Below are 25,556 nucleotides of genomic sequence, written 5' to 3'. Positions count from 1 at the left end.
TGAATAAAAACTATTTTTTTATTACTATTACATACATTTTTTTAAATCACAAAACACAACAAATTTACTAAAACTTTAACTTTAAAGTGAAACCAGACAATAAAAACAGAATCTAATTCAAAGTATTAATCAAAACTATGGTAACACTGTATTTTAGGGTTCAATTATCACTATTATCTAGTTGCTTTATATTGGCTGTTTATTAGTACTTATAAAGCACATATTAATGGCTTATTCTGCATGATCATATTCTACATCCCTTAATCCTACCCCATACCTTAACTTAACCACTACAACAACTACATGACTAACTATATAATAAGCAGTAAATTCAGTGTTTATTCAGGCAAAAGTTGTTAATAGTGGATGCATGTTCCCCATACTAAAGTTTTACCAAAACTCTAACAGCATATCATACTAAAATAACACTGCTGTTAACTTAATAAAGCATCAAAAAGTTTAAAAACCACTGGACTTAAGCATTACAAAATGAGTCACAATATTTAATAAAACAACATGCAAGTTCACAATGATATGAAAAAAAAAACTTTATGAATGATTGTCCTGGTAATAATTAAATAATCAGTGTCTAAATCAGAAGAGATATTTTTCTGGCCAGTTAAGTTATTTCGAGGAATTTGTCTCTGCATTCAAGCAACATTTTAAATGTGTCAAGTATCTGTACTGCAGCACGTCTTAGGTAAAGTAAGCTTTAAGTAAAAAAAGTAAGCCTGCTCGAAGTAAAAAAAAAATAAAAAACTTTCTACAGAAATGTGGGCAGGGGGAGAAGCAAACGGTGAACTTGATGTCCACAAGCGTTTATGTTTGTGAATATGTTTGATAATGAGGTGAAGAGGAGAATAAAGATTCAGTGAGGGCTAATAAGGACAAGACACTAGGCACATACTGTGATAATGGCCAGTGAGTTCTTCCTGAGATCTACAACACTTCATGCCATCCGCCACTGATGGTGCCCTTGTAGCATGCTGGCATTAAACAAAGGACATTAACATCAGCAGAGAACGTTATTATTTTTCTTCACAGTATGAATTTCAATGCCATTGTTTTACTGCGACATATCTTTCATGTGCTCCATTTTGCATGTGAAAGAAATGTAAATGGAGCAGTTAAAGCCAGGGAAAACTTCAAGACGAAATTCAGCCAACAGCTCATTAGTCTGACTGTTAGAGCACACCACAGGTGCTGCGGTGTCCTGCCTAACGAGGAAAGCAATGGTCATTAAAGATTCTCTCACGCTAACTGGCGACACGCGGTCGTTAACCTCTGCAACCTCCGTGGATTTCAAGAGAGTTTGACTACGAAAGTTACAAATGTTTTTTTTAAGGAATAAGGAAGATACACAATTAAAATTCTGTTTCTTTAGAAATTGTTTATTTCAATATAATAGGGCCATCTATGAGAATTATTAAAGGGATAGTTCACCCAAAAATTTATATTCTGTCATTAATTAGTAATTACTCATGTTTATGTCATTCTATGTGGAACAAAAAAGAATGGAAGTAGAATGTCATCCAGGTATTTATTCGCTAATTGTTTATTAATACTGTGTATTCAAACATACTGCCCATGATATACCATATTTTTTTGCACACTATATAGTGTACAAAGAGCATACTTTCTAACACGCATAGTAGGGAAGTCATATTCAAATGCAGGGAGTCAGTTTTGAATGAGTACTTTTCAACAGACCCAGTACATAAATCAGACTCATGAACGATTCATGAATCAGACTGGCTGCATCCGAATATGCATACTTCCCTACTATATAGTTGGTGACACTGAAAAAGATTGCAATGCCAGGCAGACGATGTGCCGTTCCTGGCTGTGGAAAAACAACATGTTTGTATACGCTGCCGAAGGAAAATGTTTTCAGTTTATTTTTAGCGAACGCCCCAGTCAAGTCAGTGCTAATTTACGCGTGTGTTCAGTACATTTCACCGTTGACCGTTTTGAGAACAAATCGCAGTATGATGCTGGCTTTACTTTAGCTCAAAAATCAGGCCATGCCAACAACGATGCCACAAAATGCAAGTAACGTATTTCATGTAAAAACTTTTTAAAACGGTAATGGCGGTAATGGATGTTAGCCAATCATAAAAGTGGGTGGTTACACTGAGCTCTTAAAGGGAAAACACCCCAAAACCGACTGTTTCAGTCAAAGGATAAGAAACGGGGTGAAAAACGTCATAAATCACAATGCTTTTTGTCCAAAAACCTTTAGTAATACTATAATTACACCTCAGGGATGAAAAACATGTCATGACCCCTTTAAATTACTTGGAGAGTATGCGATTTTTGATGCAATCACTGAATTGTTTACAAAGGTTGGTCACTATGAGCTGTTGTTTTTTTTTATGGAAAAAGACCCCATGAAGATTTTCATAAATAATTTTCTAGTCCACGGGAAAAATTTCAATTTTCAAAATCATTTTTTTTGAGTGAACTATTCATCTAAGCATTATAAATATTTTCTATGATCACACCTGAAAGTTTGCTCACATCAGCTAGCAACACCTTGTATCCAGTCACTGTTGCCAAAAAGTCACTTAAAAATTACAAATTGCAAACAGGGATTCATAATGAAAATGAAAAGTGGTCTAACTTAACGCACTGCATATAGAGACAATGAGTAATTTAGTCTCTAGTCCATTTAAAGAAGATTAAAGCTTAACAAATTAATTATTTAATGCAGACTGCAGTGTAACTCCAAATTAGCAGGCTAAAAGCAAACATTTTTCCTTTACAAAAGTGTTGCAAACTATATATTTAAACAATCGTGACATTACGGTAAATAAAAAAAGGAAAGAGGCCAACACCATTCCTCCCTTTAGATTCTGCTCAAGCACTGTTGCCACCTAGTTCAAGCAATAACATGTCTCAATCGCAGAGTTCTTCGCTCTGTGCTGATACACTCAAAAATAATATCATTAAGCTCTCCCTCCACACCACCACACACTGCATTAAAGGAAACTAGCTCTAGCCAACTGTGTCAGAGGCAAACGAAGCCAAGTTCTTCATGTTACTTGATATAATAGAAACTGTTTGCATCACATTAGAGAGTTGACTCCAAACAAAAGGACAGTGCATGATTATATAATCACAATATGAAAGATGATCATAATAAGTTAATTATGATATATTTTCTAAGCAAACCTCCCAGATTATAACATCACTTTTTAAACCAGTGTTGATGTTAAAGTCACAATGAAACGGAAGTAGCGACAGATCTGTTCTTCCTTACTGTGACATACATCTGAGTGAAATGGATTATATCGCAAAAGAAAAATAGGGCAGGGACTTCTAAGGTTCTATGCATTGGTTGTGGATTGGATTTTGAGATGTAGGCGTTGTACTCTGGATGACCGTGAGCTCGAAGGGGCAGGATTTAAATGGACAAAATGATTGGATAATCGTTTTCACCGAAAGGTCCAATTACGACATTTTCCTTAAACATTACGAGGTCAATTTTTATTTTTTTTAATGAAGCATGCACAGATTAATTTGTTCACAATAAGATCTATACATGCATTTAGAAAATAAATAGTGTACATTTTCATGTCAACTTTACACTTCAAAAATTATTTATAAATATGTATAACTGAACTAGAGAACCGGATTAGTGAATGTATTGGTCCTGTTTTTTTTTGTTTTTTTTTTCATATGGTTCATAATCGGTCACAAAACGTGTTCGACTAACTCTTTTTCCCCCCAGAGATTTTTTTGACTGTTCAAAACATTAGTTCTTCTAAAATTTCCTGAGCCTCGTGTTTCTACTGTGCATGACTTTATTTAATGAAATGTTAGGAACAATGACAGCCTCATTTTCACTGTATGGAAAAACGGTACAATGGAAGTGGATGATGACTAAGGCTTGTCAGTCCCTACATGATACATACCACCTAACATCTCGCTTTGTGTTCAACGGAAGAAAGTCATGCGAGTTTGGAAAACCATGAAGGGGAATAATTAACCATTTTTGAGTGAACTACCCCTTTAACCATCATTTCTTTATGAGCAAACGTCTAGTGCTCACTGTATACTCCACACACAGCAGGGGACTCCGTCTATGTTCAGTCATTTCCAAGAATTAGGAAAGAGCATCAGATTCCTGCTGGTCTGTGGTTTGCCATGTTACTCTAATGTAGCAAAACCTTATTCCTGGCTGACCGTCGGGACAAAACCATGGGCTCGCGCTACATTTCTCAACTTGTTTGAACAATCCAGACAGCTGATTTGACTCATATCGTGCCGCATTGTTTACAGGAAGTCAATCTTCATATTTAACGTATGAAAAGTGTAATAGCTTCTACGATTTTCACTTAAAACAGTAATTCCTAAAAAACCGCCACGTCTAAGTTTTACTAACAGACTTACCAAATGTTATTCCTGCCTAATCAATACATCAGAGGAAAATACTTACTAATTCACCAAAAACAATCTCGTTTATCGACTAAGACGTATATGAAGAAACACAAAACATTTACACGCTACACCATACCTGACACAGTTGTTGGCGTTGCTGTAGCCATTTACTCTTCAGGGTAGCGTGTCGTGGTCCGCATCCCATCGCTTGTCAACCGGAATCGCCGCTGACGCCTCTCTCGGCGTTATTTGGACGCTCGCGAGCCAACAGGGCTTCCCTCCTGCTTGTCAAACTCGAAGCGCGTATCATACGTTCAGCTGATCAGCGTAGCAACAACAACAGCCACAGTGTCGCGCAACGCAAACAGTTCACACCGCACCACCCTGCACGCGACGCCCCGGGGGTCCCGCCCCCACTCTCAGTTCTAGGGGTGATTAATATTCATGAGGTAGTATACTTCCGCGACGCCCATTGGCCGAAGAAAGTACCTTAATTTTTAGCTCCTTCCTCGCTGTCAGCCACTGCGAGGTGACGTCATGGAACATTCAAAAAATGCCTTGTCCCGGTATTCTTCATTTCATGTGTACATATTATTAACAACCAATATTCCTGCGTTTAAAACTTTCTCATATATATATTTTTGTATGTATTTTTAAAGGGACAAGTTACCCAAAATGAAAATTCTGTCATGAATTACTCACCCTCATGTTGTTCTAAGCCTGTGATTTTCTATTTTCTTTCTGCAGTATTGTATTTAATGAAATAATAATAATAATAATAAACGCTTAAAAGTGTTTGATTCCTCCATTATACAATTTTTGGGCTTGTAACAAAATGAGGATGAGTAATTATGAGTGTAGATAATATTCACAATCAATACTCAAAAAAATAATAAGGTATATTATTATTTTATTAATTTTATTAAATAAAATTATACACACACACACACACATATATGTGAGGACGAGTACATATTGGGGGGGGGGGGGGGGTACTTGGAGTACTTATTTCATATTTCATATAATTGATATTATTTCTAATTGCTTGTGGAATATCAGCTAAATTTATATTAGTAACTGTGATCATAACCAAAGTCACATATTTTATGGAATATGGGGTGATAATGCCTTAACACTAACAGAGCAAGTGTTTCATGAGCAAGCCCATCTGGGGGATGCTACTGAGTTGCTTATGTCAGCACAATTCCCTGACTCATTTGAGCTCTTTAGTAGGACTGAAGCTTCTCAGTTGCACTAATGGTAGCATGGCCCACATGGTGGGGTTAACCATCAGCATGGACTTTCATTCATTTAACTCTTTCCCAGGGGCATGGAGGAAAAGTAAACCAGAACATTACTAAACTCCCAGGAAAGTGCAGTTATTCCCAAGTATATTAAAAAAAACAAACCTAAGTAGTAAATTATCACTCCGTGTTTCCCCAAAACTTTCCAAAGGCCCTTTGTATACCAATTCCCAAGAAAGAAGTTCTAAAAAGCTCAAAGCTGCACCAAATCTGCTGGGAATTAGTTGTCTTTTCATTTTCCTTGTTGGATTTATATTTCCAATCAGATTACTTCCTTATTGCCCCACCAACACAGGACTCGATTTGATCACAGCCTTAAAAAATTCCCAGACCGTGTAAGTTGAGTTCAGCGAAACACAATGAAGCCTGGGTATCTGTTCTGTTGTTTGTCTCTGAATATACTACAGTATTCACAACACTCTATGAATCTAAACAGTCACTAAACACACCATATGACAAACGGTTGACAAAGGAATGCTTTGTTTAAAGGATGCAAATGTAGTGCTGGGTCAATAGCCCAAGGACAGTTTAATTACTGGGCATAAATATAGCTTTCCAAACACTACGCCTGCTGGGCCTCCAACCTGTTATTATGCTTTTTTATATTTATTTTACAAGAGTCAAATTACTTTCAAGGAAGCACAATAGTGGTGCTTGAGGAACTGGGCAAAAACTTGAATGTGTAAGAATAATAATTTTCAAAACCCCCAACTTTCTGTTTATTTCTAGGTTTAAATAAGATATTGAATACCATATTTTTTATGCGGTCTCAGACTTTTGGACTCCACTGTAGTGCCATTGTATTACATCTGATAACACCCAGTGTTAATTTAAGATTTATTATGTAATACTATAGTATTTATTCATATTTTCAATTAAATGTTACTATAATATTTTCAGTTTTCAATGAGATTTTACTGTATAGCAAGCTTGTTATACACTTTTGTCATTTTAAATAGTTTTCCTTTACTATAAATTTAGCTTTAATTTGTTTTCATTATTATATTATATTATATTATATTATATTATATTTTTAGTCAGTTTAGACAGCTTTAGTCATTTTCGTTCAGATTTTTTTAAATGTAAGTTTTTTAATCCAATATTTCTATTTTATTTCAGCTTTACTTCAATTAATAAAAATAATTTTTCATAGTGTTTATTTAATTTTCATTCATTCATTTCATTTCAACTCCTGCTGGGCCTCCAACCTGTTATTGTGCTTTTTTATGTATTTATTTCACAAGACTCAAATTACTTTCAAGGAAGCACAATAGTGGTGCTTGAGGAACTGAGTGAAAACTAGCAAAACTTGAATGCATAAGAAGGTCACCGTGGGGTCAATTACAGCGACATTGCATGACAAAACCAGCATGTTATTGTGCATTTTTCCACCGTAAAGCCCAGTGATGTCACAATAACGTCGGACTGAATGTTTTGCTGTTTAATAGGTCAACGTTCTGGCTCTAAAATTAGTGAAGAGATTAGGTGAGACTCTCATCATCTCAGTGGGGTCAACGCTGTGTATTTAGAAGGCTTAGACGGACTCCTGGAGACTCTTAGGTGTCCGGTAAAGTTCACCTGGCATTCAGGTGATGAGTCATAGCCCTCAGCTGCCTGATCCTGTCACTGGATGCCACTGTCGTTCAGACTGCCTGTGGAGAACGAGAGGGCTGCTGGCTCCATTGTCATGACAGCCGCCGTCCTCGTCTGAGTCAAACAGGACACCTGACTGGGCGTGTGGCTGTGAGGTGCGTGACGGCCGCATGGGTGGGGGGTTTAGGCCATACAGAGAGGTCTGTTGTGATTGGCAGAACCGTGATTGCACAGTTCACGCTCTTTGAACTACATTGGACCACCCTTATGTTGGGCTTTCTTTCCCAAAAGTGAGCGAGAGGGAGAAGCACAGTAGCAAGGACACTGTGTTGTGAATGCACCACAGTGTGACAATTTGATCCTAACAGGCTTATGTAACAGGGATGCCTGCATGCTCATCTTCCAGCAGACAACGACTGCACCGACTGTTATATAACTAGATCAGCCTCCCCACAGAGCCAGGCTGCGCCTGTGCACGGCACACAGCAGCCTGCCAAAGAGAGCGAGAGAGAGACAGAGACATAGAGACTGAGACAGAGAGAAACTGCCTGCTGCAGGAACACAAAGAGAGTCAAAGACAATGCAGGAGTGAAATAAAACATTCGGAAAAGGATACTATCAGTGGAGTAACGATAAAAGTAATGCATTAAATAATCTAGCCATCACTTACAAAAAAGTATTGTGGCATATATAATACAGTTTTCATTTTTTGGGGGGCATGAATAATGGAAATGAAATTATTCAGTATTTGTATAGTGTAATATAATATATTATATTATATTATATTATGTTAGTGACCTAGAAATATTTTTAAATTAATTTAAAAAATCCCAATATTTCTGTTTCAGATGTGATAAACTGCATTTAGTAATATGGTTACATTTAATAATATTAGTACTTCAACTTAAATCTATTTTATTTGAGTTAGTTACTAAGGCGACATTTTTTTTATAAATAGTTTTTTTAAGCTGATGTTTTTCATCTAATATTTGTAGTTTATTTCAATTAACGAACCATTTTTCACAGTTTTAGTTTCATTTTAGTTTTAGTTAACAATGGCGACACTGATAACACTGGGACATGAGACATTATATACTGACCCTACATATCATGTGTGTAAATATTTGATTATAATACACATGCAATATAATAGTAGAAAGTAAAATCAATAGGTTGTAATATATCTCTCTATGTTGGTAATGCACACATCACCCTTGTAGTATCTGATTTTTCATTGTCCATTACTTGCAGTATGTACATCTGAGCCTTCTCTGAGAGTTCATATTTCCCCAAATGTATTCCATATAATGGCTGACAATATCATTTGATGAACAGGCAGATATGAAATCTGATTATGAAGGAGGATCTGCAGAATGGATTTAAACATAGTAAATGTCATGTATGGATATATAGCCATCAAGTCAAAATGCTGAATAAACACAGATGCAAGATGTGAGCCTGACAGTGAGGAGCTGCAAATATTATCTTGTGTTTTCATCTATGACCTTTATATTCCCTAAGAATTTTCCTTTTGTATCATGCCTATGTGGATCATTTATGTATTTTGCATAGTGCAGCAAAGAGGCGGTTTCTTGGTCTTGAGTTTCAGAGCAGATAAATCCACCCTTATAGGAAGGCATCACAATCCTCTGCCACTCTGCTGCCAGACTCTGGGTTTTGTGGAGTCTAATGGGTGGTAATGTTGGATAAATGTTTCCAGCATACATGTGCCAGCAGGACCAAAACTCAGTTAGCGTTGCTCCATACTGCAGTCTAATCCAATGTGCTTGGGTTTTACACTTAGAATGCAATTACACCTCTGACAGCCGCTTTCAGTCATTTCACTATAAGAGCAGTGCCTGCAAATCGAGTACAGTTGCTCTCAAAAATGATTTTTTTTCTCCTTTCAAAAAGATTTTGTTCTAAAAACCAGTTGCAGCTGGTTTTGTAGATTCTCAAATGGTCACATAAAAACAGAAGACTCACAGGAAATGAAATGACTGTTTTTGAAACTTCTTTACTGCTTGTGGTGTAACTCCTGGAGCATGTTAGGAACGTATTAGCCTCCCAAAGCCAATCAATGGGTCATACTGTGGCTAATCCTGGAGTAAACCACCCACTTAGACAGGAAATAGGCAACTGACTGATATATAAAGTGAACAATCACAGTTGGGTGGGTTGGGTAAATATGTATAGATGGACGGACGGACGAGTAGACAGACAGACAGATAGATAGATAGATAGATAGATAGATAGATAGATAGATAGATAGATAGAATTTAGAGAACATTTGATCAAAACGAATAGAATAATATTGTACTCTGCACACGTGAGAGTTTTTTGGTCCCTGAAATGTTGAAATATTCAGTTTTAATGATGCAGACAATGACCACGACTGATGCAGAATTTTTTTTAGTGAAACTGTTGTTGTGAAAATGCACAACTGCACGTCACATCCCATTGATAGCAGGCTGAGTATCAGCATTGTGATTTCACACTGGGTCAAAGGGATCCCTGGAGATACACTTGCCAGTCTGGCTCTGGGAACTCAGAGGAGCAGAGAGGGTCAAAGCAGAGACAGAACATCCTGCAGCACTGCTGAGTCAGTGTGTGTGTGTGCTGGTGCTGGGGGAGTGAGATCATTTTGTTGATGTGTCTCTCTCTCCCTTGTTCATTGTTAGGCAAGCCTGCCAGAAAGGGAGAGTTTCCAGACAGGAGTAAGTAGTTTATATGAATTGATGAGGGGAGTTATTTTTCTTTTATGACTCTTCCAAAGTTTGTTTCTCATATAAGATATTGTGTGTGCAGCTCTGAGAGAACAACATAAGCCTGGAAAATGATACAGTGAGAAGAACACATTACTTCAGAATTCAGGGAGAGACACTGCATTATTCGGACTTAAAACTCAAGAATGTCCCTGATGAATACACAGCATGGTTTGTTTGTCTTAGCTGGTTTACACTGGTCTCCCAAGCTAGAAAACACCCAAAACACCCTGAAAGATCAGCTATAGGTTGGTGTTTCCAAATTGTTAATGGAGAAAACAGGAAAGACACACATCATTATTCAACAGTTTGGGGGTGGTATGATTTTTGTTTCTGAAAGAAGTCTTTTTTGCTCACGAAGGCTGCATTTTTTTTTAATGAAAAATCAAATAAAAACAGTAATATTGTAAAATGTTATTACAATTTAAAACAACTGTTTTCTATATAAATAGATTTGAAAATGTACACAGCATGGTTTGTTTGTCTTAGCTGGTTTACACTGGTCTCCCAAGCTAGAAAACACCCAAAACACCCTGAAAGATCAGCTATAGGTTGGTGTTTCCAAATTGTTAATGGAGAAAACAGGAAAGACACACATCATTGTTCAACAGTTTGGAGGTGGTATGATTTTTGTTTCTGAAAGAAGTCTTTTTTGCTCACGAAGGCTGCATTTTTTTAAATGAAAAATCAAATAAAAACAGTAATATTGTAAAATGTTATTACAATTTAAAACAACTGTTTTCTATATAAATAGATTTGAAAATGCAATTTATTCTGGCAAAGCTGAACTTTCAGCAGTGTCAATCATTATAATATGCTGAATTAGTGTTAAAGAAATATAAAGTTCAAAAGACAGAATTTAATTTTCTTTATTGTAATTTTTGATATTTTTAAAGCATCCTTGCTGAATAAAAGTAACAATTTCTTTAAAAAAATATCTTGCTGACCCCAAACTTTGAAAATATTTGTCATTCTCATAGTAAAATCATTACAACATAGAAGAATGCTTCATGCTTACTCTGATTTAATCTAATATCAAGTTTGTTTTAGTCTCGCATGGAGAAAGACACATAGTTCCGGCCCTGGACAGCTGCAAAGCCCCATTTGAAAAGTATAGAGAGACAAACACATCCTCACTGACACGTTTATTATCCTCTGACCGTGTTTTCACGAGGTTTTGAGTTGGCACCAAGTTCATGCATAGTTCTTAGAATCTCTGTCCCATACTAGGCAGAGTCCCAAGACGCTGAACTCTAACAAGAAGAAACCAAAGGTTTCTGGCATCAGCTACGAGACAGACCTGATTAAAAATGAGGACAAAGACAGTGTGAAATATTATACTCCACTACCGCAGCCAAAATCAACTGTACACTCTGGTAGCCGGGCTGATAGAGAGTTCTGTGACACAGCAGCTATGTGGATCAAGAGTAATATCCTACAGAGCATTCAGTCAATATCTCATCGCTAATTGGGAAGCTTTATCTATGCAAAAACACATTAGCTCTCTGTCTTTATTTTTCAGCATCAGAGTCATTACCGTCTCTACTCATTGGCTGCTAGTGTTGATAAAATATAGCTATGGCCATTTCAATCCTCTATCTCTCTTTAGTTCATTTTAAGTAAAAGTGAAACAGGACTCGCAAACCATTTAACTTCGGTTATGTGACCGTTTTCAGTACGATTTTGAAAGAAGTCTCTTATGCTCACCAAGGCTTCATTTGATCAAGAATAGAGTAAAATTGAATATATTATAAAAATTTCAATGAACTGTTTTCTATTTTAATATATTTTAAGATTTATTTTATTCCTGTGATGCAAAGCTGAATTTTCAGCATCATTACTCCAGTCTTCAGTGTCACATGATCCTTCACAAATATTTTGAATATGCTGATTTGGTGCTCAAGAAACATTTCTTCTTATTATACATGTTGTCAACAGTTGTGCTTCTTAGTATTTTTGTGGAAACCATTTTTTTCAGGATCTTTGATGTGTAGAAAGTTTAAAAGACCAGCATTTCTTTTGAAATAAATTCTTGTAACAATGTTGCAAAAAATATATATATTAAAAAATAATAATAATAAACTAATACATATAAAATAAAAACTGACTGACCCTAAATGTTTGAAAGGTAGTGAATTTCTGAATAAATAAATAAGGCGAGACTTGATTTTATTTATCTGGAACTAATTTGATTATGAAATAATTTGAGACCCAAATGCAAGTTCACAATCAATTCATTAAATGTTAATCCAAATAACTATAAACATAATAAAAATTCTTTAAGAAAATGTAATGTGTTTTAAAAACATATTCTCTGCAGACCCCCTGCAGTACTTTCCTGGCCCCCTGGTTGAAAACCTACATGCCTAAAACTGTCTAAATAGATTTTTTCTGGCTTTAACATTATTTTCCCTGCTCCGATTTTCATAGCAGAAAAGCAAGGTAATTTCAGTTTTTTTTAAATGAAATATTGAAATATTGCAGCAGATATGCAGTTTTTTCTTTGCAGTTTGATGAGCAGTGTTGGGGAAAGTTACTTAAAAATAAACCATTACAATATTGTGTTACTCCCTAAAAAGTATCTAATTACTTAGTTACTTTTTATGGAAAGTAATGTGTTAAATTACTTTTGCGTTACTTTTTCTCATCTGGCCTGGGCTTGCTTGTTTGTTTTTAATATAATAAAGCTCTGCCTTTGGCAAATGTATAAGCCCTTTCACACCAAAAGTGCTCAAACAAACCTCTCAGCTGTGCTGCCATTCTGGATTACATGAAGAATAGGACATAAGAGAAGAAAGTTCAACACTTTTTTCTTGCTCACAAAAAAAATAAAAAAATCAATTTAACTTTTTTTTTGCATTTAGTTAGGTTTCTGGTGTGTGTGCCAGCTCAGAAAAGCTGAAAAGAAAACACACTGCCAGTTCGTTATGGGCTGTCTGAGTCTGAAATGGTGTCATCCAGCGAGCTGTTTCAATTTGCAGCTGGTTTCTATGTAGATATCTAGCTACTTGAATAAGATCACCTCTGAGCCATATACAGAGTCCAAGACAACAATTCACACATTGTGTCGACATGCCCCATGGAAGATAAGGGTTTTAACCAAAGTATGTTACAGACATTTCATGATAATTCTAAAGAATCATACCAACTTGTGGAAATGGGCATCCTTGTCACCTTTAACATATTTCATTATTGCAGGTTTGTGTAATATTCTGAGTTTGCTTTTCACTGTTTTTATTCATTTCGAGGAATACTGAATCTGTTTTTGTGCAAATGAGATGAGTAAATGGATGTTCACATTTAGTCTAGAAGCACAGTAACAATCATGTTTACACAGCACACACAATGCCTCTGCACTTACTCATGATTTCTCTCAACATGGGAACAGGAGAGCTGTCCATCAATAAATGGGAAAACAATCTGGAGTCACTTATTTGAACTCAGATATTTCCTTGTAAATTAAAAAGTAATGCATTACTACTAGTTACTTTACCCGTGTTACTTGTAATGCGTCACTGTTGATGAGTCATACAAAATAAGACTAAGAACTTGTATTAAGAAAGTAAATAGAGTCAATTTAGCTGAATTTCAAGTTATGGCTATATAGTGTGCGCTTCTTTTCCATTTGAGGCTGTAAGAAAGACTGATGCAATAAAATCGTACATACCATTAGCTAATGTAATGAACCTTGGGTTAAGAGCAAGGCCAATCTTAGAAATTGCTTTAAATAGTGATAACTTTCATAAATGTTTCATTGTATGCCAATCAATATTTCTTCACTGCTCTTATAAAACCAAATGAAATACCCCATAGCCTGCCTACAGAGGGTAAATAAAGCACCGCTGAGCTCTTGACGTCGTCTCATAGGTCTGTAACACACCCACCTGGTTCTAAAGGAAAACCACAGAGAGAATCATGGAACCCTGACCTACAGATACAGACCTCAGCCGTCCTTCTGTTGTGCTAGTGTTACACAAGTGTGCAGAAACATATCACACTATTAGTAAAACACGCTTGTATAAGCAAACATTAACTATGCTTAGTCAAGCTGCCAACTGATAAACCACACATTTGAGAAGAGGGGCCTGATTTGCAGGGCCCAAAAGCACTTAATGTTCAATCCCTTCCTTATTCGCAAGCCACTCAAAACATCTCCAGCACTGAGAGGAATTCACGAAGCACGCTCCCTTTTGGTATCGCTACTTTCAAAACAGATTTCCAAGCCTGTTTTTCTTCGTTTTCTCTGGCAATAGTAAAGTAACGTTTTTGCTGTAAACGCTGCCAAAGGCTACACAATTGTGAGCGTGATTATTGCTTGTAACTGGAAGAGGGTTTTATGGACAATGAGGCCAGTTTGGGGCACTGAGACTAAATTGGGTGCACAAAAAAAGCATAGACAGATGGAGAAAAACGAACATCAGCGCTTAAATGACATATTGGTGGAGGTAAAAACAATAATTAAGTCACTATCTGAAGTCACTGATGGGACTTTTTATCTATGAAAAAGTGCTGATATGAAATTGCATGACTGGAGTAGTATCAAGTAATTAAAGGCTACATTGTTCGACCAGTGATGACCATCCGTATTGAGCAATGAATATCATTCATGGCATGGAAGATAAAATCAGCAGAACATCGGTTCCATCTGGTGGCCAGACAGACAAATAAAAATACAACCTTCTCATTCTGTTGTTTCAGACCTGATTTAAATGTTCAGCAACATTTTGACATCCAATATCAGGGCTCAACATTATTCAAAATAAAATCAAAATAAAGTATAACAAATATTAAAATATAAAATTTTAATCTCTTTATAAAAGTTAATTTTTTAAAATAATTTTTAATAATTTTCAATTTGTAATAATTATATATATATATATATATATATTTTTTTTTTAAATAATTTAATGTATTTAAGTATTGTATAGAGAGAAACAGAAATTTAATTTTTTTTTAGCAAAAAACAAAAAATTGGTGAAGAAACATTTTTATAATTGTTGAGCCCTGAACTTCAATCACTGCTTTAGGATAAATTCTACATCCAATAATGAAGTGCAAGATTTGTAAAGACTCGACTCTGACTAACCAACACTTTACATGAGTTTATTGAAATACATACAGCATTAGCACAGATTGAACAACACCATATCACTGAAATAGTACTTCTACTGAAATAATGAAATGAGCAACATTGTCCATGGTATGAAAAATGAAATGTTATAAAACAGCAAAGGCACTTTTTCATAGGTCTGAAATAAACCTGGTCACTTTTGATAAGAAGTTATCGTAGAAAGGCACATGAAGTATTATTAATCTTGCATGTTGCTCCTAATAATAGACTATAGATGAACCATCATGCTTGTGTTAAACTATTACTTCGGGAAAAGTTCAAATATACTTTATATATATACAGTACATACTTCACAATCAATTTCTTCCAATGTCACAAGCGTAGCACAGGCAATACCGAATAACTTGAGGCAGACACACCTACAATACTTAGAGTTATGAAATTTGCCAACTTCATATTTTGCTTTCACATATTTTTAGCAGTGTTAAAAAAAGGTAAACTAATATTTATGGTCACTTTTAGAACATTTTTGTCCCCAAAGTTCCTATGTAATTACTCTAGCACAAATTAATAACAAAAAAATAAAATAAACAACAAAAAAGTAATTTTAAAAAATCTGACTAAGTGTCACAGGCTGAAGGATTAACAATTTGTTTTCAGAAACAACATCTACCCATTAAATATATCAATTTTTAACATAGTACCCAGCCCTGAACTGCTAATTTATATAGAAGTGCTATTTAAATGTGTTACTCCACAATAAATTACCTATTGCCACACTAAAGTACCTTTTACGCAAGTATTCTGTTAAACAACAAGCTAGATATGCTAACATGTGCCTCTGATGGACTGGCAGCACCATAATATATTAATTTGGATCAGTGATTAATATTACAGCACAGTCTGTTGTTCATGGCAGTGCGGGAGACCCCGGTCAGAGTGTGTGACCTCATGGTGGAGTGAGGTGTAGCGAGCTGTACTGGTGAAGGGTGTGTCGGATTGGGCTTATCTGCTGGATGCACAAGTTTCAGGAGCTCTACAGAGGACATGGAGTGAAAACGGCCCCCTGTTTAAGCCCCCACGGCCCTCTCTCCCCATTGCTAAATTGTATATTATAGAGTGTCTACTGTACAATGCATTGAAGAAGTTGAACCCTGAAGTTGAAATGTTATCCCTGTAAAAAAAAAAAAAAAGGTAGAGAAGGTTTCAAGCAGCAGTATCATGCATAAATGAATTTGTGGCTAAACCCACTATGTTGACGGTCTGTAGGCGAGTTATTGAGTTTATTTGTTGCACTGGAAATGTGTGGCCTTAGGTTTGAGTAGCTTGCATCTGTTAAACCGACGAGTAGTGCTGTTACCTTAATGCTAAACAAGATAAACTAACAATATTGACTTTATAAAACATACTAACAGCCATACTGAGTTTGAAATACAGTAACTCCATGAGAAGTGAATTATTGAGGATATCAACAACACGGTGGAAGCGACAAGTACAGTAAAAGTCATTTCATTCATTTATCCTTCATGTGTGGAGACAGTGACTCCTATGATAGAGGTACACTACTGCTCAAAAGTTTGGGGTAAGATTTTTTTGATAAAATAACACTTTCATTAAGCAAGGATGCATTCAATTGGTAAAGACTATTTCAAATAAATGCTAAATAAAAGTTTTTACAAAAATTAATGAGCAACACAACTGTTTTCACTATTGCTATTTATAATAAATGTTTCTAGAGCACCAAATCAGCATATTAGAATGATTTCTGAAAGATCATGTGACACTGAAAACCAGAGTAAAGGCTTTAAAATTCAGCTTTGCCATCACTAAATAAATGATATTTTATTATAAAATAAAACAAAGTGTAGTTATTTTAAATTGTAATAATGTTACACAATATTACTGCTTTATTGTATTTTTGACCAAATGCAGCTTTGTAAGCATAAGTGACTTTTTTCAAAAACATTGAAAAAATCTTACACGTCAAACATTTGAACAGTGCAAGAAGGGAGACAGCAGTGAATTATTCATTAAGCAAAAAGGCTGCTTCTCATTTCATTAATTGTCCATCCACTTTACCTTTACTTGCAGTATAGCTCCTTTATCTTAAGATCTTAAGGACGCGAGTATGAGATAAAAGGACGGAGGAATCAAAGCAAAACGGAATATGCTGTTCACTCGAGCATTACTTTTAAATGACATTTTTGCGCAGCTATACTACTTAAAAAAAATATGTGTGCTTCAGGTGTCAGTACTGAGAAGACAAGAAAATCTAGTGGTGAATGGCATCTTTCTGCACAGCAGTAATTCTCACATGTCATGTATCAATGTACTGAACAACTGAAACAGACTTTAGTGTCATTTTTGCGTTTTTAAATACTTGTCATGGCATCATATACTTTTGTTGTTGTCCATGCATTTTTTAAATGACTAAGTACCTACCAGCCCTATGAGACTAGTCACCAATCATCTGTTTCAGATTTGAATTGCTTTAAGTCTTGGTGATTTAATGGTTTTTGGAGATTGCAATATTTCTAACACAACACAAACATGAGCAGTTTGAATAGGTGAGAGAGAGTCTCACCCACTCAAGCTCAGTTGAAGTCTCGATTGGGGAAAATAACAGGAGCCACAAGCGTCCACAGGTAGAGCCCCAGACTCAGCCAGCTGGAGCTGATCTTTACCCACACTGCAGGCATAGTGCTCTGCATGGCCTGAGTGGTTGTATCAGGTCTGAAGATAAAAGACAAAGAACAATATTTAGACCTCAGCTAGTCTATGGTGCAGTTCTGTTGTATGCTTTGTGACTGCATAAAAAAATGACCAGTACATCCTTCAAAGTGTAAAAGAATCAAAATGAAAAAATTTCATACAGGTTTGGAACATAAACGATGACTATTTTCATTATTCAGAGAACTATCCCTTTAAACTATGATAGGTGAAAGTACTTTAAAATGACAAACTTCACCTTTAAAAAAAAGTGAACTTTTCGGTTCACTCTAGATTCAAAAAGTGGAAGAATGAGCACTTACTTGTACCAGTTAGTGAGTGTCATCATAATGTAGAGAGAGGCCAGTAAGAGGTGGAAGTGGAAAAAGGAATAGTTGTATGTGACCCCGTCCTCTTCATTATCCACGACACGCCGCAGTCCGTCTTTCCCCACCTCCTCTCCTCCCACAGTGCCCTTCCCCTCCTCCGTCTGCATCAGCCTGTTCACCTGAGCGTTACTGGATGAACGGATGCTGAAAAGAGAAAAGACATGGACACTAGCATGACAATGATGTTCACTTCTCTTAGATTCATATTTAATTGATTATGAGCTAGACTGGGGGTAGAGTTCAAAGGCAGAGAGGTTGTTTTTTTCTGATATTGTAAAATATAACATTTTCTCACACTTGCCAATGAATGGCAAATTAACTGAGAAACTTTGGGGGTCAAATGTTAATACTTTTATTTCTAAAAGACATATTAAAACTGACAGTAAAGAAAAAAAAAAGTAAATAAATGCTGTTCTATTAAACTTTATATTCATGAAAGAATAAAAAAAAAAAAAAAAGTTCATGATTATGGTTTCCAAAAAATATTAAACAGCACAATATGTGAACAGTAATAAATGTGTCTTGAACACCAAATTAGCATATTAGAATGATTTCTGAAGGATCACATGACACTGAAATCTGCAGTAACAATGCTGCTGAAAATTCAGCTTTGCCATCAAAGGAATAAATTACATTTTACACTATATATAAAGAAAATTTTTAAATTGTAACAAAATCTCACAATAGTACTGTTTCATTGTGTTTTTGATGAAATAAATGCAGCCTTGTTGAGCATTCTTCTTTCTTTCTAAATAAATAAATAAAATCTTAACGACCCCAAACTTTTGAACAATACTGTATATATTAGTGCCATTCAAAAGTCTGAATGAAAATTAATACAAATCTGATTCGAAATCTAATTTGAACCTGCAAAACCTTTTGAAATTTTTTTATGAAAAACTTTAGGATTTTTAAAAATCTAAAGAAATGTTGACAAACTGAATACAAATGTTTAAGATTTTAAGAAGCACAATATTTAGGAAGCACGGTTAATAAAATAACACATTTATGTCACTGACCACGTTAAAGGCCAAAGCAACCATTTAATGTGGAAAGTAACTCTTTACTCTCTACTTGCCAAGGCCAAATTGAACTCACAGTTGCTGCTTGGCAAATGTTAATTTTGGACCCTGCCTACAGGTGTCAACATCTGACACCACTAATCAATCAATCAACCCATGTCTCTGTGCAGCTGGATGCGAATGTTAAATTTGAATGTACAACGAATCAGCATGGAAAACACCAGTTAACTACAGTAGCTGGTGTAGAAATAGATGGTCTTTATAAATTTAAATAACACTGATAGTAACAAGAGGGCAACTAAAGAAGCAAAAGTCATGTTCATAAATGTCTTTGCTTGATGTACCTGGCATAAAAGGTGCAGAAGAGGAAGATAACCAGTCCCACAATGCCTTGCGCATCCCACCACTGCACCATTCCAGGGGAGCTTGTGGGCATTGCTTCAGTTGTGCTGATATTGGACACCAGGCTGAGCAAACTAGGGTTACATTCACGGTCTATGCGTGGAGCCAGACAAATGAAAAGTTTAAAAGTGAACAACAGAAACATGATCACATGAACACTATGATCAAACGCCTAGTGGTGAGCTAATAATTTTTTCAAACTTATCTAGGTTGCTAATAGGTATACTTACTAGACATAACAGAATCTGGGGATAGTGGGTTAAATTTCTGGATTCTAACAGGTAATTTGGCTTTATTCAGTAACAATCATCAGGAGACTATAAAGGTTGAGCATCTGGTTTGCATGAAACCACAAAACTCACCAAAAATTGCATCAACCTGAGTAGGAACGAAATGAAAGCTCATAAAATGAAAAGAGAGAAAAAAAGTCAGACAGTAAATATTTTCTGAGTTTTTTTTGCATGTGACTTACTAGGATTGTTGGTCATGGCGGACCAGGTGACGTACATAGTGTACATAGTAATAATAGAGGACTGAAGCAGACCAGACTGAGGTGAGGCATCCTACAAACACATACAAAAATAAAGCAACATATTTAGTAAAGCATACATCAGATTTGAACTACCCTTGTAAGAAACAACAGAATATAAATTGCAGATTTTCATAATGGCTGGCACAGTGAAGAAAGCTTGTCTGTTGTGGCAGGCCAGCATTTATATTCTGTATGCAAAGAAGGAAACAAAGAAGTTTCATAACAAAGACAAAAGCTGGAGGCTAATGTAAACAGTAGATGACCTTCAGTACAACAGAGAGGCTGTTTTCTTATGCACATTATTATAAATCAGCATTCATGTCAGGATTTGTGTGCTGAGGCAATCGCATATTTGAGAACAGCTAGTTAAAGCAGTTTTGTCATTTCCTGTTTGTTGCTTTACGTTCAAGGACTTAATGCTGCTTAATAGCTTAATATGGTGTTGTTTGGCCTTTTATCGATATTTGTTTAAATAGTTTTTGGGAATTTTTGCAGTGCAGAGATGAGACAGGGTACGCAAAGCACTCTGGCATGCTTTAGTACTTTCACTTTACCTGCACTTTAGGCAGAATGGAAAGCACAGATATGATGACACAGAGAATAAGGTTGAAGCTGATGAAGAACTTGTGTTCGGTGCAGTTGTCAGGTTTGGTGTAGTAGAGATAAAACAGCACGATTGCAGCAAAGGCCAGGGCGTAATGCAGGATAGTGAAGAACAACAGACCTGTAGGCATAGAAAATAGTCTCATAGTTTCTTTCTCTGAAAAGAGTGGATTGGGACACACCTGTTTGCAAGCCTATTGTGATGAACAGGATGTCTTACAGTGTATGTGCTCTCTATGTACCTGAGAACCAACACTTGCTGTTGCCTTCCTCAGCATTCCTCATCCACACCTCATTCCAGGAGTGGGCAAAGTCGATCAGGAGGATGAGCTGGATCAGGATGAACATGAAGGAGCCCACAATACCAAAGTAGAACCAAACTGTGATTAAAAAAAAAAGAAGAGAAGTTATGCTTCAGTAGCATACTGGTTAAGTGTGCTTAACAACAACACAAAATCAAAATCGAGGATTTTTTTTGAAAAGTGAAAAGAACTGTTTTATTTGAAATATTAATATTTTGTAACTATCAATCACTAAAATCACTTAATGGGTGTTAAATGCATTTTAAATGCCATTTCATGTCTTTAATTTCTGGTGTGTACCATCAGTTGCTTTCAATAAAAACTGCAAGAGACAAGTAACCAATAGAGACATTGAGTGTTGAAGCCTTTCAAAGGGGTGCATATCAGAATAATATATTGTATTCAGGAATCCTATTAAAATCTGAACACAGAAAAAAGTTGTTCAGCCAAAAATGAAACTTCTGTCATCATTTACTCCCCCCTCATGTCGTTCCAAACCTGTTTGCTTTCTTTTTTTCAGTGAAACACAAGCGAAGATATTTTTAAAAAAATGTTGGTAATCAAATGCTTCTAGTGACCACAATGGGACATTTCTCAAAATATCTTCTTTTGTGTTCCACAGATAAAGGAAAGTCACACAGGTTTGGAACAACACAAGGGGAAGAATTTTAGTTTTTGGGTGAACACGTTAAACTATATTTATAACTATGCTTAATAAAACATGCTTCCCTGAAGGGCCTATATTCTCATACTTAAATTCACAATGAAACGTACTAATGTCAAGATCTTGTTCTGGAAGTTACCCATGATCACTGAACACAATGTTCTGCATCTTTAATTCCACACCATGAGAATTCTGGCAAGACAGTAACAACGTGTTCTCACTGCTAATGTAATATGCTATAAAAAAATAATAACATCCTATTCCACTTTTAATACGGTCTTTTCCCATGCATCTCATAACATTCAAAACAGTCATTAAAAAGTAATTGACTTCTTCCCTGCAGGAGACTAGGCGTTTTCTGCATCCCTTGAAATTTAGCCCTGCGTTATGACAATGGCTTGCCAGAATAACATTATCATGACTATTGCTGCATTTAGAGCTTAACATCTTTGCCATGTTGTCATTGCATTTTTGTATTTCCCTATGAGAAAATGGAAATTGTTCTGTTATGTGCAGTTAACAGAATAGTTCAACCTAAAATGTACCATCATGAAATGTTCCATCCGGAATGAAAAAGGCTCCGACAGTGATGCCAACAAGTATCAGAAACTTGAAGAACCAGAACCTGACAAAATAGTCAATGATGAAATCAAGCTAATTTCATTTTCAATGAATGTAGTAAATGTTACAATGACAGTAGCATAATAATGTAACGGTATATAAATAATAATAAAGGGCTTACCCATTCTGAATAGCAGCACGAGGGTCTTTACTGCTCTTTACACGAATCATGATAGCAGAAAAAAGGAAAAAGAAGCATGCCATAGCAAAACACATGCGGTACACTGATTTGTAGCCTACAATCACATCGCAATTGACATGGTTCTCGACCCCTGGTATTGTGGTTCCTCCTTGACAAAAGCCAGGAATCTAAAGAGACATTAAAAACAGAAAATTAACACACTACAATGAAAGCACATGTGAGGCAAATTTAGATTGATGGTGGGCCCACCTTGCGGAGCTGCGTCTCCATGCCAGGCAAGATCATGATTACAGACACCAGTGTCCCCAGCAGAAGGAAGAAAGAGAAGAGCAGCCGAGTGACGGTGGAGTTATAGGAAGAAGGACAACAGCCACAGAGCAGACATGGAGCGGAGCCACACAAACACGAGGCCTGTAACACAGAAGGGAGTAAGAGAAAGAGCAATTATATCACCAGTTCAAGCATTTATTGTTAAAATGCCATAGTTCACAAAATAATCTGCAGAACATTATACAATTTAATATATATTTCGCTGATAAAGATTGTTTGGGGTTGTGAGTTTTTTTTAATGTTTTGGATGTCTCTTACACTCACAAAGATTGCATTTATTTGACAAAAACAAAACAAAACAGTGCAAACAGTAAAATTGATTTGAAAATTCAAGATTTGAAATATTATCATCATCTAAAGTAACTATTTTAAGTTTTGCATTATATTATATTTTAAAATGTAACTTATTCCTTTGACTACAAAGATGAATATTTTCCAGTCTTCAGTGTCACACGATCCTTCAGAAATCATTCTAATATGCTAATTCCTTATTATTAGCAATACTGAAAACTGTGGTGCTTAATAATTTTGTGGAAACCATAATGCCATAATACCTTATGTTCAGGATTCTTTGATGAATAGAAAGTTCAAAAGAACGGTATTTATTTCAATATAAATCTTTTTAAACAATATGCCTTCACTGTCACTTTTGATCAAATTAATGCATCTTTGATTCTGAATAACAATAAAAGCATTAATTTTTCAAATAAATAATAAAAAACTATAGTTTATATAAATATATATATATAAATTCCCTCGTATTACGTTTTGATAAAGATCAGCTCTCTTTTACTTTATTTATACTTTACTTACACACACACACACACACATATATATATATATATATAATAATAATTTTGAACAATGAGAACCTACAGGGTGTGTAAATCTGAACCATGTATAATTACATTTGTTCGAATTATTTTTACATTTTTTTCTGGCCTCTTTGAACAATTCCTTTAGTTGAAAGTGTAAGTGAATGACATTCATGCCCTACTTTGTATATGACCGCAGAAGGAAGGATTGTTTTGTTGGTTTGTTGGAGGAAACAGTGATGAAATCTTTGTTAAAGACTTTGACCCTTATGAATCCACTCATGCATACTGTATAAATGTCCATTTTAAAACCGTTACTCATGCTGGGAGTTGTTGATCAGCTGAACAACCTACCAACATTTTCAACTCAAACTGGGTTTCTTTTGACACAAGTCAGACCTTCACTTTTACATTTCTGTATTAAGCTGATGTGTACGTTTCAGTTCTTTGAAAATGGGCAAGGGACATTATTACAGTTGAACCCAAATTGTTATCCTCAATTACAAAAACTGACTTCTGAAAACTGAAAACCTGTATAACCCGATTATCTCAATCGCAAATAATCTCAAATAAAACACACCGAAACTACAAGAAGACCAAATCACACCAAAGACTACATTACTAGTATCTGGCTTGGCTTGACTGAAATATTATCCCCTGCATTGCTGTATAATTTCTATAAATGGTTCAGTTAATAATATCTGAACCTAATAATATTTGTTAGGAAGCCATGGAGGATCTGCTATAATTAATCTTAATACAAATATGAGCACACTTCTGTGTGTTGTTGTTTTTCAGCGTACAACTCTTCGAAACCACACATTTTTTATTTAAATACCGCCGTCCATTACGTTAATTTTTTATTAATATGTTTTTTGTTGTTGTTATATTATTCTGTTTTCGGTTCAATTAACAATTTAGAGACGCTGTTTGGTAGCAGCTCGGTTAGCTAAACCATGAAAAATAAAACTGAACACTTACACAGCTCGCAAGAGAACACAAAGCCATACAGGCTCCCATTTTGTATTAGAAACAACAACAAGCGACTCGACGAACTTTCAGAGGATAAACTCACAAGTCAATTACAGTATGAGCTATTTAACGTTCTGTCAGTTGATTCTGGTGTTTGAAGGTGGCGATTGTAATGGCAATTAATTATATTTCATAATAAAAGTCCATATAAACTCTACAAATAGATTGAACAAAACAATACAAATAAGACAGAATAAAATTAAAAATAAATAAAACACATCGATGTATAAATGTAATGTTATTTTTGTGGTATGTTATGTATTTTGAACTACTTTGCATATATTACCTATGGAGACTTTTTCCTCCTTCGGTATGTTCATATTAGTTTCAGTAACGTTAACTCCTGCTTGTGCTGAAGTCCACATGTAAATTAAGCAAAAATGTCTATTATAATGTATTTTAAATCATATGTTATTGGATATAACTATAACAACACAGCCTAAAATACAGTATTTTAATAGTATTCCTTTCTTATTCATATTAACATTGGTTAAGAATATTTAAATGCCAATAGTAGGCAGTTTTAGGACGCGGTAACTCTTATTTTGAAACGTGAGCTTAGTGCAAAATGTAAACGGCTTATATATTATCTATATTATATATTATAGTTTATATATTAATTAAACTTTTTTAAAAAGCCTTATATCTATATAAATCAGTACACTAAGAATAACTTTATATGTGATATTGATATTTAAATTAATTTGATATTATAGATCATTAAATTCCAATGATGATGATATTTGTATATTTCTATCAAACTGATAACATATTTTGATTAAGTAGGTCAGGTATTTTACAAACAGATGTAATTAACCTACATCTCTTTTTGACATTGCAGTGAACATTTAAGTGAAAATTGTATTGGATTTATGAA

General features: G+C 35.3%; 2 protein-coding genes across 3 annotated transcripts in view; both read right to left on the bottom strand.

Annotated features, from left to right (window-relative positions):
• The window catches only part of LOC107597126 (transcription factor HIVEP3-like), a 76,123-nt gene extending 71,334 nt beyond the window's left edge, over positions 1-4,789 (bottom strand). The window contains exon 1 of the mRNA XM_016288072.1: positions 4,520-4,789. The gene's annotated coding sequence lies outside the window, so the exon portion shown is untranslated. The remainder of the gene's footprint in view (positions 1-4,519) is intronic.
• A 10,361-nt stretch (positions 4,790-15,150) lies between these two features.
• On the bottom strand, positions 15,151-24,783 carry LOC107597105 (serine incorporator 1-like). Of its 2 annotated transcripts, XM_016288016.1 has the most exons (11): positions 24,629-24,783; positions 22,752-22,913; positions 22,482-22,669; positions 22,285-22,364; positions 21,016-21,153; positions 20,725-20,894; positions 20,111-20,201; positions 19,581-19,731; positions 18,149-18,358; positions 17,701-17,849; positions 15,151-16,290 (listed from the first exon to the last, which is right to left on the bottom strand). In XM_016288016.1, exons 1-10 carry the CDS (start codon positions 24,665-24,667, stop codon positions 17,711-17,713), a joined length of 1,368 nt encoding a protein of 455 aa, XP_016143502.1. In that variant the 5' UTR covers positions 24,668-24,783; the 3' UTR covers positions 15,151-16,290; positions 17,701-17,710. The 2 variants fall into 2 exon arrangements, with proteins under 2 accessions (XP_016143502.1, XP_016143501.1); XM_016288015.1 differs by lacking the exon at positions 15,151-16,290 and having other exon boundaries at positions 17,101-17,849.
• Between the last annotated feature and the right edge of the window lie 773 nt (positions 24,784-25,556).

This window comes from Sinocyclocheilus grahami, unplaced genomic scaffold (assembly GCF_001515645.1).
Source record: "Sinocyclocheilus grahami isolate Dianchi unplaced genomic scaffold, SAMN03320097.WGS_v1.1 scaffold228.1, whole genome shotgun sequence".
In the NCBI taxonomy this organism is placed as follows: domain Eukaryota; kingdom Metazoa; phylum Chordata; class Actinopteri; order Cypriniformes; family Cyprinidae; genus Sinocyclocheilus; species Sinocyclocheilus grahami.
This window is presented reverse-complemented; position numbering and strand designations above follow the sequence as displayed.

What these genes read in the sequence shown, in the direction of transcription:
- LOC107597105 (XM_016288016.1), bottom strand. Translation starts at nt 24,667, where the DNA reads ATGGGAGCCTGTATGGCTTTGTGTTCTCTTGCGAGCTGT. An exon ending in TGGAGACGCAGCTCCGCAAG is followed by an intron (nt 22,670 to 22,751) that starts GTGGGCCCACCA and finishes ATGTCTCTTTAG; the next exon opens with ATTCCTGGCTTTTGTCAAGG. An exon ending in CGCCATGACCAACAATCCTA is followed by an intron (nt 19,732 to 20,110) that starts GTAAGTCACATG and finishes CTCCACGCATAG; the next exon opens with ACCGTGAATGTAACCCTAGT.